Source organism: Marmota marmota, unplaced genomic scaffold, assembly GCF_001458135.2.
Source record: "Marmota marmota marmota unplaced genomic scaffold, marMar, whole genome shotgun sequence".
Taxonomy (NCBI): domain Eukaryota; kingdom Metazoa; phylum Chordata; class Mammalia; order Rodentia; family Sciuridae; genus Marmota; species Marmota marmota.
The window spans coordinates 9,054,782-9,067,679 of record NW_026000249.1 but is presented as its reverse complement, the minus strand read 5'-3'; the positions used below and the strand labels follow the sequence as shown (position 1 = coordinate 9,067,679).

Here is a 12,898-nt window from a genome sequence, read left to right as displayed (position 1 = left end):
GGCAGAGTTTCAGTGATGACTTCATTAAGTAAACATACATCTGTCCCCAGTATAATTTACATAAAGACAGAGAAGGGAGGAAGGAAAAGGAAGGAGTTGGTGGAGAGCTGGAAGGGACTGACACAGGGGATAGAGGAGTGGTAAACCCTGAGCCAGAAACCCATCCCCAAATCCATCCACTCAGTAGAGGGCCTGTATGCAAGGGGAGGTGGCCCTTAGAGCAGCTTGCCTTTTTTTTTTTTTTTTTTNTTTTTTTTTTTTTTTTTTTTTTTGGATACTGGGATTGAACCCAGAGATACTTTACCACTGAACTACATAGGAAGCCCTTTTTATTTTGAAATAGGGTCTCAGTAAATTGCTTAGGGACTGGTAAGTTGCCAAGGCTGCCTCAAACTTGCAATCTTCCTGCCTCAGCCTCCCAAATTGCCGAGATTACAGGCATATGCCACTGCACCCAGCAGCAGTCTGCTTTTTTATGATAAAAGTTTGTCAGTACTCATATAGACAATACAGAAAAACATTAAGAAAGAAACACATGTATGCACTCATAATTTTACTAGTCAGAGGTCACCACTTTAAATTTATTTCTTTCTAGTCTTTTTCTGTAAAGGTTGTAGCATGGTAAGCTCATACTGTAGCTGCAATTTGATACCCATTTTCTCTGGCATGATGGATCTTTCATGCTGGTTAAGAACATGTTGAGGGTCAGACAGCCTTGGGCCTGACTCCCATCTCCTGCATCACTTGATAGCCTGGTGACCTTGGGAAATGCCTTTATATCTCTAAGCCTCAATTATTTCAATGGCAGAATGGGCATACTAATATCACCACCTCACAGAGTTTTTGTAAGGATTAAATAAGTCAGAGATTACTCCTTCTGTTTGTCAAATCACTTCCTCCTAAGAAAAAGAATATTAATTCACCATTTATAGATGAGAGGGAACAGTTTGGTAAGGTTGCTTGCCCAGTGTCCACAGCTAAGGATGGCAAGAGATTCGTAGTGACAGATATTAGAATCCCCACCTCTTGCCGACCATGCTATACTGTTTAACTCAGAGGAAATTGGCTGACTCACCCAGCTACTGAAAAGCAGTGCTGAAAATTTACTGAATCCAGAACCTATATGCTATGAGAGCCCTCCAAAAATTCCTTGTAGGTCTGCTATTGTCTGAGTTTTACTTAAAACCATTTCTTCCTGTGGCCCTGTACTACATTTAGTACTGGTGAGTCAGAGCCAGGACTGGGCATGTGTGTTTGCTGGTCCCTGTGGTAATGACACAGTAATATGTTTTCAAAGACCAGAAGAGTCTCTGGAGCTTTCCTAGAATCACAAGTATATGATGCCCAGAGAAAGTGAGGAGAGGAGGTATCAACAGCAATGTGTGTTCCAACGCTCCCCATTCCTATCCATCCTTAATGATTTTAACATTGAGATGGTTTTACCTTGCCCTTGGCCCTCACCCTTTTGCCCTTGGCATAACTAAGATGATACCCTTGCCAGATTCCCCAACTACTTATTAATTCACCAAGTTGAGCCCATCCATCTCCCTTCTACAGTCAATCCTGGATGACAAGGAAATGCCTGGCTATCTGGAACCAGATCAGGAATAAATGCCATTGATTACAGTTGATTATATTGTTGCCTCCATCACCTACAGAATGACAGTGTATGAGAGATAAATAAATAGTAGCCAATTTGCAAAACAAAACAAAAAAACCTCTATTCCAGTTTATCACATGTGACACGGTACATCTGATCCATGAGGGACCTCAAAAATGGTCTGCCAGCCTCAGCATAGAAAGGGGTAGAAGAAGGTATAGAACCTGAACTGGCTGCAGCAGACCCTCAGCCTACATTTTGTTAAGATCCATCACCGGCAGCAGATCTGATTTTTTTTGTCTTCATAGTGACTCTCTTCAAATCACTTGGTTATTCAGCAGATTAAATCTTAATTGCAAATGTGGTTTCAGCGTAGGAGTACCATTGTGCTTGCTGGTTTCAGGCCATTTTTGCTGAGCCGTGCTTTTCCAGAAGGCTGTTACAAATTTAGAAAGGGGGAAATAGCATTTCATTTGTCGATCAGAATTTTATTATGCCAAATGAATTTATTCTAGTATTTGTTTAGAGGTGCCAAAAGCTGACATCCCTGGAGAGAGAATTGCTCAGTTTTTTGGAGAGAGTCTCCAAATTGTCCACACTGTGCATAGAAAATATTGTCTGTGGTCCTTCTGTGAGAGGACAATTTGCCAAGTCTTATCTGGTCTAATTTTGATTATTTTTTCAGAGGCCCAAGAAACCACCACCTCCATCTGCTCCTGTCATCAAACAAGGCGCAGGTAATAAATATACCTTTCAATTCAATAAAATAAAGATGCACATCTTTCTTTTGCATATGTTCAAATTGTCCATGGTAGAGCTCAAGATTCCTGGATTAAAATGCCACAGATTGCCACATTGGGAAATTACGATTTGGTCTCAGCAGGCAGGTTTCAAATATACTGCTGCTTTTCCTAAACAAACAAACTAAAATCACTAAAACATGTCCCTGATACTGTGCAAAAATGGGAGTTCCCCAAGATAATGGTCAAAAGAACTTAAAAATAAATGAGTTTTGTGTTGTTTTTAATAAACTCCTTTTGAAGAGAGAACCTAATATTGTCCTGCTTCCCCTGTGCCTAATGGAGAGAGTCAGCCTAGGGAAGATTGTTTCCCATGGGCCATAGTGTCATTGCACACATATGGCCTTGCTGGATTTTCAGTGTCTGTCCTCTGTGGTTAACCAAAATTTGTACTTCCCTCACTTATCCATCCCCCAACAAAAAGATGGTTGTTTTTAGCCATGAATACTTTTTGTTCCCCGTTCTTTTTTAAACTTGAAGAGTCTAATTCACTTTTTCTGTATAATTCAGATATTAAGATTGAATAATATAGCAAGAATTGATGTTATTAGACTTTTGGTAACTCATTGCACATGAGATTTTCATACATAAAGAGGATGGTTCATACTTCCCAACAGAACTCTACTTTATAATTGTTACAGTAAATTATGGGGAGAAATTCCTCCATGAGTAACTAGCTAGGTAAGTGGCATTTTAAAAAGTAACAACTAAAACAGAATAGTAGGGGTATTTTTAGTTCTATATACTCACAGTTATGATATTTCTGTAACATTTAAAGTATGAGTAAATTTCCAGATTGTTTATATATTTATTAAGAATTTTTTAAAATTACTTTTGGCCCACCAAGTTGGGGAGAAAAAATCAATTGACCCCAGATTCCTTTGGTGTTCCCTCAGGCATAATTGAGAATTACAGAGATTAAGCCCTGAAATGGGATGTTAATTACATCTCCTGCTTGGCCTTCATCTATGCTGGCATTGAACAGTTTCATTTTGCCACCTAGTGGTTCTGGCTATATAAATATTTTATTGTGTAGAGATTAAAGCAGGCTATTTATGTGTTTTTCTCTGAGAAACCTTTCTCCTGGAGGCCTTGGTAACCATTGGAGACCAAGGAGATGTATCAAGTGGTCCATTGCTAAGGCAGCCTAGAATGTAGTTAACTAAGATTGGATTCTTCAAGATGGTCCAATTGTTGATTTTTTTCTGTATCTCTAAGAATGACACTGAACTTCTTCATTAGCATTAGGAGACTACATTGGTAGCATGGTAGGCAAATTCTTATCCTTTAGAAACAATTTCACCAATATTTGTGAAGGGACTCTGGGGGGCAAAGCAAAATGGCATTTCATCTTCCTAGACTACTTCTGCTAATTTATGAAGGATCTTGGGAACTGCTTTGAGATTAGGAGGTAGAGAGTTATTAAAGGGATTCAGATGAAGTATATGTTCAGTGGATTCTTCCTTTTAGGTCCTGAGATTTCTACCATTGTACTACACTCCTAGAACCTTTTATTATTTTTTTTTTAATTTTAAGACAGGATCTCTCTAAGTTGCCTGGGCTCGCCTTGAACTTGTGATCCTCCTTCCTCAGCCTCCTGAGTAACTGGGATTATAAGCATGTGCCATAGCAACCAGCTGTGAATATTTTTTTAAAGTTCTCTTGGCCTCAGAGGCTGTGTAATTGAGATTTTAATACCAAGCACCCATTTTAGAGCTGGTCATGTGAAAAGTCTGTCAGGCACTCAACCATGTCTATAAATAAGAGAAATATTTTTGATTGGTTTGTGCTCTAGTTATTTCTGAAGTTCTCTTATATGCCTGAGGTTAATGGCACCAGTAAGGCTAATGGCACACACGGTCTTTATTTTACTTTATGTGGTGCTCAGGTGAGGGAGCAACTGCAGTCTGCATGGGTAAAGATGAAATGCAAAGTGGTGCATCTAGGAAAATGTAATACTTGAGAGATTCAACAGAAAAAGAAGGGATATAGAGAGAAGCAATGTAACATCTCTGCACATCGCTCAACCTAAAATTTTGCTGTAGGTACTACTGCTATATTACAAGCCACTCCAATTTTAGTAGCAGAAAATAAGAATCTTCTTATGCTCACAGATACTGTGGGTCAAGAATGTGAACGGGGTATGGCCTGCATGACTGGTTTCTGTCCCATCAGGTCTGGGGCCTCGGTTGGAAAATCTGGACTAGCTGAGGCTGGAGGATCCACCTGGAAGATGGCTACTTAACTCACATATCTGGCTTCCCATGGCAGGGATACCTGGAAGACTAGGCTTAACTGAGCCTGTAAGCCATATCTACGTGTGGCTTCTGCAGGATAGTTGTCTTCTTACATGGAGACTAGTATTCTAACAAATAAAGTATTAGCTACATGGACTTTTATGACTTGCTTTGGAAATTACATAGTATCACTTCAACCACTGGCCAAAGCAGTTACAAACCTGTCCACATTCCTGGAAAAGAGATACAGATCTCACCTCTTAGTGGGAGATTTATCAAACAATTCCAAGCCGTGCTTTAAAACTACTACAAGATAGAATCCAGTTCCCTGTGAAATCACTTATTATTATAGAGCACAATATCCAGTGACCCCTTATTTTTGAATTTTGATGAGTGACTCTATATGTTCCCCATTCCTACTTAGTGACTATTTTATGCCTAAGGAAGCCAGGTTTAAATATCAAAAAATGTTAGTGGTGTTCTTATGAATGGAGAATGTATAGGCAAGCAAACATAATGAAATGGGCTAGAAATTACTTTTGCTCTGTTTCTAAGCAACTCATGTTAGCCAAGTTATGCCAGCATCCAACTCAAGAGGAAAAAAATCAATTGACTTTCCTATACTGATAAATTCTGAAATGCTGGTGTGTCTTATAAATGAATAGAGAAAATATTTTCTGATAACTATTGTCCTTTCCCTCCCAGGTACAACAGAGAGAAAACATGAACTTAAAAAGATACCTCCTGAAAGACCAGAAACGCTGCCAAACAGAACAGAAGAAAAAGGTATGGAATTAATTCTTCATTGGCACTTCTAGAACAGCAAGAGACAAGGCTGTCTGTCATAGTACTAGTTTGTATTAACCATAGAATTTGTTTTTTCTTTGAAATATGGTGATTATGAGTTTGTTTTGATTACTTTTAAGTATCCCATTTTTAAAAAAATATTTTTTAGTTCAAATGGACATAATACCTTTATTTAATTAATTTATTTTTATATGGTGCTGAGGATGGAACTCAGTGCCTCACACATGCTAGGCAAGTACTCTACCACTAAGCCATAACCCCAGCCCTAACATCCCATTTCTAAGCAAGCAGGAGATAGGGCCAAAATTTTTCATCAAATGAAAACTAATCAGACCAGTCACTTAACATATTGGGATTCTTCTGTAATATTTTTGCCATCACCACCCTGCCCATGTCCTGAAGTCAATGGACTATCAGAATATATCTGACAGTATCTATTCATCATCTTCCCTGTGCTTAGTGCCTAGAGTGCTCATTCACCTTTTTTTTAAAAAAAAATTATTTTTTAGTTATAGGTGGACACATTGTCTTTATTTTACTTTATGTGGTGCTGAGATTAAACCCAGAGCCTCACACATGCTAGGTGAGCACTCTGCCTCTGAGCTACAACCCCAGCCTGCTCATTTACTCTTGATGGGTAGACTTGGCTTAGTGAAATTCCCATGCAAACAAATGAAAACTTTCTTCCTTGGTCACTGCTGGGCTCTTGATTCTGGCTTAATAATGTTGCAGACACATGTCCTTGGTCAAGAATATTGGGGGTCAGATGGAGAGTGACACAGGAGTACTGGGGAAAGCAGCTTAGTGCTCACTTTTCTGAAGGTGGTCAGAAATATCATTGGCAGGGAAGTGGCTCAACACATCTTACACAGTCAGGTTTACAAATGTGTTTGATTCCCACTATGTCGAGTGTATCTCCCCCCAAAATCTGCATGCTGTAAAAGGACTCCTTTTATTAGGTGCCTAATATTTGATTGATCATACATTTTTATGGGAAAAGTGCTGTTATCATTCTGAACAGGAGGCGAGCAAATTCCATTTTAAAAAGCAGTTATTTTGAAGTCATAAGAGAAATGCTAAGTTAATGAATACAATTATTTGGAGGTGCTCCTTGGCAGCCTCATGAAATTTTATTGTGAAATTTAATGTTTTATATCAGCCCTCTAAGTTTTACCAACATTGCAAGCTATTAAGGATCTATACCTCTTTCTTTCACAGTGAATAGGTAGAATTTGAGCCATGGAACCTCATTGTGAAAGCCACGTCTGTGTCACACATCACTGAAAAAAATAGCCATTTAATGTATACTAACAAAATCATGTGTGGTGAAATAACCAAACCATCCCCTGTCCTCATGGAGGATACATGACTAGTGTCTAGGTGATAGCCAGGCTCCATGATGAGGACATCTTCCTACAGTGGCCCACGCTGACTTACTTATGGGCTAACTTGTGAGCAACCACTTTCCTTGGCTGGCCAAATGGCTGCACACCCCTGGTCCCTCTCCTCCCATGAGTCCTTGTTCTATGCCACAGTGGGTCAAAGAGGCAGAAGTCTCCGTCAAAAGCAATAGGGAAGCCTGGAAAGCAGCCCTGTCCCGAAACTAGGTATGCTCATTAGGGCAGCACACAACCTCCCTCCCATTCGTCCTGCTGGCTATTAGAATTCCTGTCCTTGTCCTAGTCCTGTTGCCCAACAGGAGTCATACCCCTGCTTAACATGTCAGATGAGCCTTCCTCTGGCACCAATATGAGTTCCTAGCATTCCTGGTTGGAGGGTGTTTCCCTATAGAAACATTGAGGGGGTGAGCAAGATGAAAGCTACACAATATCTGATGAGGTGCCAGTCAGCCTGGGCACCCAAACATTGAGTCTAAGTCAACCCAGGGAACCTACCTATGATCTAGTGGGCAACTCTCAAGTTCTGTATTTATCAACAAGAATGTGGATATATGCTTTTTGCACGTACATGGGGCAAGGCTAGTTGGGAAAAGAAAACTTGAAGCTGTCATTGAACACTGCCCAGTTTGGCCACCAAATCTGGTTTCAACTTCATCCCAATATCCCTGACTCCAAAGAGCCTTGGAAGCCATATATCTTGAGAAATCCCAGTTTACTGTCCAAGTTCAAACTGTACATAAAGAGAATCTAGAAGAATTGTTCTCCCAAATGTTTCCCCCTTTTACTGTCTCATAGTCCTTTTTAGAAGCAGACCCGAGAGGCGTCAGGCCTGATCCCTCCCCACACCCAGAAGCAGGTCCTGTAGGCCATTTATCAAACCCATCAACCACCTACTGAGTATCAGCTATATGCTAGCAGCACAGGCCTCCTAGGGAGATGAGCAGATGTGGGAGAGGCCCACAGCCTAGGGCTGTGCCAAGCATGCAAACACCCATAAAATGTCCCAGTGGAGCCTGTTTATAAAGGGCTGCCTTTAATGCTTAGGTGAGGAAGGAAGAAGTCTTCTTTGGAGTATGGGTCCAGCTGTTGAGTTGGGAACACGATGGTGTCACGTTTCAGCTAGGTTTTGATGGGTGAATAGGAGCTTGCTGAGGGTGGGCAGTAGCCAAATGGGCACTCCAGGCAGAGGGACCAGCACAAACAAAAGCCTGGAGAGAAGGGAACAGGGAGATTACATGGCTTTGTAGGGCTTTATCTCACTTGACAAGGAATAAGTGATACTCTTTGCTACCAATTCTACCTTCAGAAATGGCATCAGTGATTTTTTTTAAAGCAGGAAATAAGCAATCTGCATCAAAGTACTGTCACTTACACTAGATCCATCTGTTTTCTTTATGCTTTGTTAAACAATGACTTAAAGAAAGACCAGAGAGAGAGCCAAAACTGGACTTACAGAAGCCCTCCGTTCCTGCCATCCCACCAAAAAAGCCTCGGCCACCTAAGACCAATTCTCTCAACAGACCTGGTGCACTGCCCCCAAGAAGGCCAGAGCGACCAGTGGGCCCACTGACTCATACCAGGTACTGCTTCTCTCTCACCAAGGGGTGGGCATGTGATGAGTACAGGACACGATGAGGTGCTACAGACCTGCAGAGGGAGGGAGAAGGAAAGATAAAAGGGGATCAAACTTCACTTTTCTACTTTGTAGCAAAATTGCATGAAGATGCTGGCCACTTCTGTCCAGTGCTGAAAAAGTGGGTGCAAGGTTTGGGGCACAGTGTGGGATTTAGGATTAGCAGGTGAGGCTCATTCACACAGCTCAGGCACACTGTCTACACACAGGGATTTCCCTGGCTTTGTTAGAACAAGGCAAGCTGTCCTGCAGACTAGAGACGTGGGTAGCACCCCCATCTTCATCCCCTGGGTGTCAAGCTAGCCTCGGGTATGCATAGCTCCCTTACAGCTGTGTCCACTGACCCTGTCACTATTCTGTGAGGCCCCATTCCATACCCCAACCTCCTTCTGCTCTTCACTACGTGGCCTGTTGTAGAACCCAGAAGCTGGCATGGCAGAAATCTTCCTAGTGTACAAAGTCTCTGAGCTCTAAGACCCTCAAAGTCTTGGGAAATGCCTTCTTAAGGGACATATTTGAGATGAAAATTCCTTCACTGACTGACTGAATGCATATTTTAGTTATGTGAGATCAGAGTTTGTGTGCATTCCAGAACTGAGGTGCCTACCACAGATCAAGGAATTGTTGAATTCTCTTCATAGGTTTATTGCCAAAACTTTCTACCATTGTATATGTGTATTATACATGTTGGTATAATACATCAGAGCAAGTCAGTGACCCAGAGGTCTTCTTGTGTACTGTCAACACATTGGGGTTTTGTTCTTATAAACTAAATTTGCATGTTGAGAGTTGTATGGGGCTTCCGAGCTCTCACATTTGAGTCAGGCCTCCAGGCTGGAATCTCAGCCTTCCTCATAGGTGAAGTGTGAGTCTCAGCAAGTCATGGTCCCTCTCGCCTCACTTCCCTATCTGTAGATTGAGGATGATAATGGAATGCACCTAAATAATCCCCAAATATGAAGCCTCATGCCTGTAAATCAACAATATTTTCAATGTCATTTTTATTGTTGCCTATTGAACTGGGATGACCTTCAGTCAGACAAAAAGAGCTTGTTTACTTTAAAAATGTCTTTTTAAAATTGTGGTAAAATGCACATAACATTAAATGTACCATCTTAACCATTTTAAGTGCTCTGTTCAACAGCATTAAGTACTTTCACATTGTTGCATAACCATTTCAAGAACTCTTTTCATCTTGTAAATCCATAATTCTATACCCATTAAACAACAACTCACCAATTTCTCTTCCACACAGCCTGGACAACCACTATTCTTTTTCCCATCTCTATGAATTTGACTCCTTGTAGGTACCTCATATGAGTGAAATCAGACAGTATTTTTATGTCTTTTTATAACTGGCTTCTTTCACTTTGCATCATGTCCTCAATGCTCATCTGTGTTACAACATGGCTTATTTACTTTTTTATTAATTTTTTTTTGTAGTTGTAGATGGACAGCATGCCTTTATTTTATTTATTTGTTTATTTTTATGTGGTGCTGAGGATCAAACCCAGTGCCTCACATGTGCTAGGCAAGCACTTTGCCACTGAGCTACAGCCCCAGCCCTTCCTTTACTTTTAATAACAACAACAACAGAAATGCACCCCACCCCTGCTATCCAAATATGGAGGCAGGTCACAATGTGGATGGTTGAAAGATGTCAGAATCAACCAACAGTGATGGTTTGCACACACACCTATGTGCAGTGGAGCCCCCTGCCCAGTTGAGCACAGAGCTGTGGTCATCTTAGTGACATGTGAGCCCACTTGAGTAGCAACAGGTTTACCTGTGTCATTCTTCAGGTGTCTACCAAGGTCCAATGCAACAACTATTCCTGGCAATGGCCTTTGGGGAAAGGAATGAGACTTGGCTCCTTTTGAGCTGGTCACACCCCTATAGTCATGCTCTCTTCTACTGGCTGATAGTAGAAGGCTCTTTGCACATGTGCATGATGAGGCCACTTCACAGTCCCAGTGACTAGAACAAGAGTCATATTAGTAGTGTGGTTGGCCCAGAAGCTAGCACAGCAGAAGGGAAAGGTTTAATAAACCTAAGTGCTTCCGAGAAGAATATGAGCTATTCAATCAGGGAAAAGATATGGAACAAGAAAGGTCAAATTCACTACAGCTGGTGCAAGGAGAGCTGAAGCTCTATGCTGCCAAATTGGGTTAGCCTTTGGGGGCTGCACACATTTCGATGAACTTAATAACAATTTCCAAAATATTCCTGCTGCCCCTTCTAAAGATTTGAATGAAAGATCATTTGCATTCTAGAGTTTCCCTTGGCCCTCAGGTTATGGGATAGGTGTAGCTTTGTAAGCTAGGGGAAATGTGTCATCTTGACTGAACTTGTGAGCTCTCAGAGGTCCCATTTACTTCCTGCCTCTACCTGGCTCTCCTCTTATCTTGTTTTCCTAACATCCAGTTGTCAGTTAGGAGTATGGACCACCAAGGAAGATGTACAAGAGGGCTTTGTACAGAAGTCAGTGGGAAATGCAACTTCTTAATGTGTATGTCATCTGAGCAGTGTGGGAGAGGGAAGCCAGCTCCCAGCCCCACCACTCATCTTCTGGCTGCCAGCTACCAATGCACTAGTTTGCAAAAAGGCCTGGAGAGGAAGAAAAGACCTGAGATTCCTGCACAGCTGGCAGAAGGAAAGGCAGTGCCTACTCTAACTCAGTGGTTCTCAGACTTGGGCAGGCCTCAGAACCACCTGGCGACCTGTTCAAAGCAGATCCCTGGACCTCACTATGCAGTTGCTGACTCAGTAGGTTTGGGGTGGGCCTGAGAATTTGCGTTTCTTGTAAGTTCATGGCTGCTATTGCTGCTAGTGAAGTCAAGACTATGAGAACCACTGTTCTGGTTTCTCCCAAGTTGATGATGGTGCTTTCCCTTTCTTCCCTGGCCACCTCTCACACACCTGCTAATGCTCCATGACTTCTGTGCCCAATCAGCACGCCCCCCTGTGGAAGCCTTCTCTTACCTCTCACGATTCCTCTCTCCTTCAAATGCCTGACACCATGTTTAGCCTAGTGCTGGGCGCCATGCTGTGCCACTTGGGATGTGCACACCCCCGGACTCCTTTACCAGATTTAAAGCAGATCAAGAGTGTGTTTTGTCATCTCCACATGCCTTACGGTGTTGAGCATATGGTAGTGGCTCATTTAACAAACACTTGTTGGATGCCATGGTTCCTTAAAGGGGAGGAGGTGCCAGTGCTTATATTTTGTTCTATTTTGCCTCTCTTCTGTCTTCCTTCCCAGCCTCTGTACAGGCTCCTTAGCATGTGTGTCTTACATTCTAAGAAACCTAGTGTGATTGATTTCAACAGGCAAAAAAAAATTTAAAAATCAAAGAAATGTTTATTATTTCTCAGTACTTAATGCACTTTAATTTTTTTTTCTTTTTGCTAAGCAGTTGGACAACTGATGTATACACTTACCTGTTAATGAACTTGTTTTCTTCTGCCATATTAGTTGATGTAGGAACATAAACTGAATTCAGATTTATGTCACAGATCATCTGAAGAAAGGGTATTGTGTGCTGTGTGAACCCAAATCTTTGCCAGAATTTGCTGGACTGGATGGATGGATGGACAGACAGAAAGATGCTTGAACAGAAGGACACACAGTCAAATTGGCAGCTCTTGCTGGGAACTAGGCATCAGCTCCAGCTGCCGTGTCTGGGCCTGAGCTCCTCCTCACCAGCCAGCAAGCTTGCTGCCACGTGGTATTTTAGAAGAGACTGTCACTTTCTCTTTAAACAGGAACAAGCATCCCTGAGGGAAAAAAGGGATATGTAAGTTTAAGAAGACTATAGTCTTTTTTAGATAGATTCACTTAACACAAATGTATTGAGGGGCTACTGTGTGCCGGCCCCTTCTCAGATGGCCCAGTTCACTTTTTAGGAATTCCATCTAGGAAGATCAGAAGGACACCAGCCAGCAGTTTATGTCGAGTTTGAGCAAGCGGAAGCACACATTAAGGACCCTCAGATGTTTACATCCTTGACCACTAGTAAAAATGTTCCTTCAATTTCTGGAAAAGTAAGTTAGTATGGAATTTAGATACTTCAAAAATTATTATAAGAATTGATTTAAAAATTCAATAATGATAAGGTGGATATTCCCCTAGGCCATAATTATAGTCTGGGCCTTGGGGATGTCTTAATTATTATTTCATAGTATATAAAAGTAGGCTGTGCTTATCTCATCTAGCCCACAACATAACTAAGGTGTTTGGGGTGCAAAGAGCATTCTGCCTACCCCTCTTTCTACACTTGAGAAGACAGGGGCTCAGAAATATAAAACTTACTCATTTTGATATTTGAACATGAATATATTACAAATAACTGTCCATACCTAAATCTGTGTGCCTATATACAGATGAATTTATAAGGTTATATGTTTAATAATGTGTATAA

General features: G+C 41.4%; 1 protein-coding gene across 15 annotated transcripts in view; it reads left to right on the top strand.

Moving 5' to 3' along the window:
• Positions 1-12,898, top strand: part of Sh3kbp1 (SH3 domain containing kinase binding protein 1) — a 279,242-nt gene that overhangs the window by 215,127 nt on the left and 51,217 nt on the right. For all 15 annotated transcript variants that reach the window (XM_048796358.1, XM_048796352.1, XM_048796353.1 and 12 more), the window contains 3 exons: positions 2,286-2,337; positions 5,343-5,423; positions 8,265-8,424. In XM_048796358.1, coding sequence (XP_048652315.1) covers positions 2,286-2,337; positions 5,343-5,423; positions 8,265-8,424 — 293 coding nt within the window. The remainder of the gene's footprint in view (positions 1-2,285; positions 2,338-5,342; positions 5,424-8,264; positions 8,425-12,898) is intronic.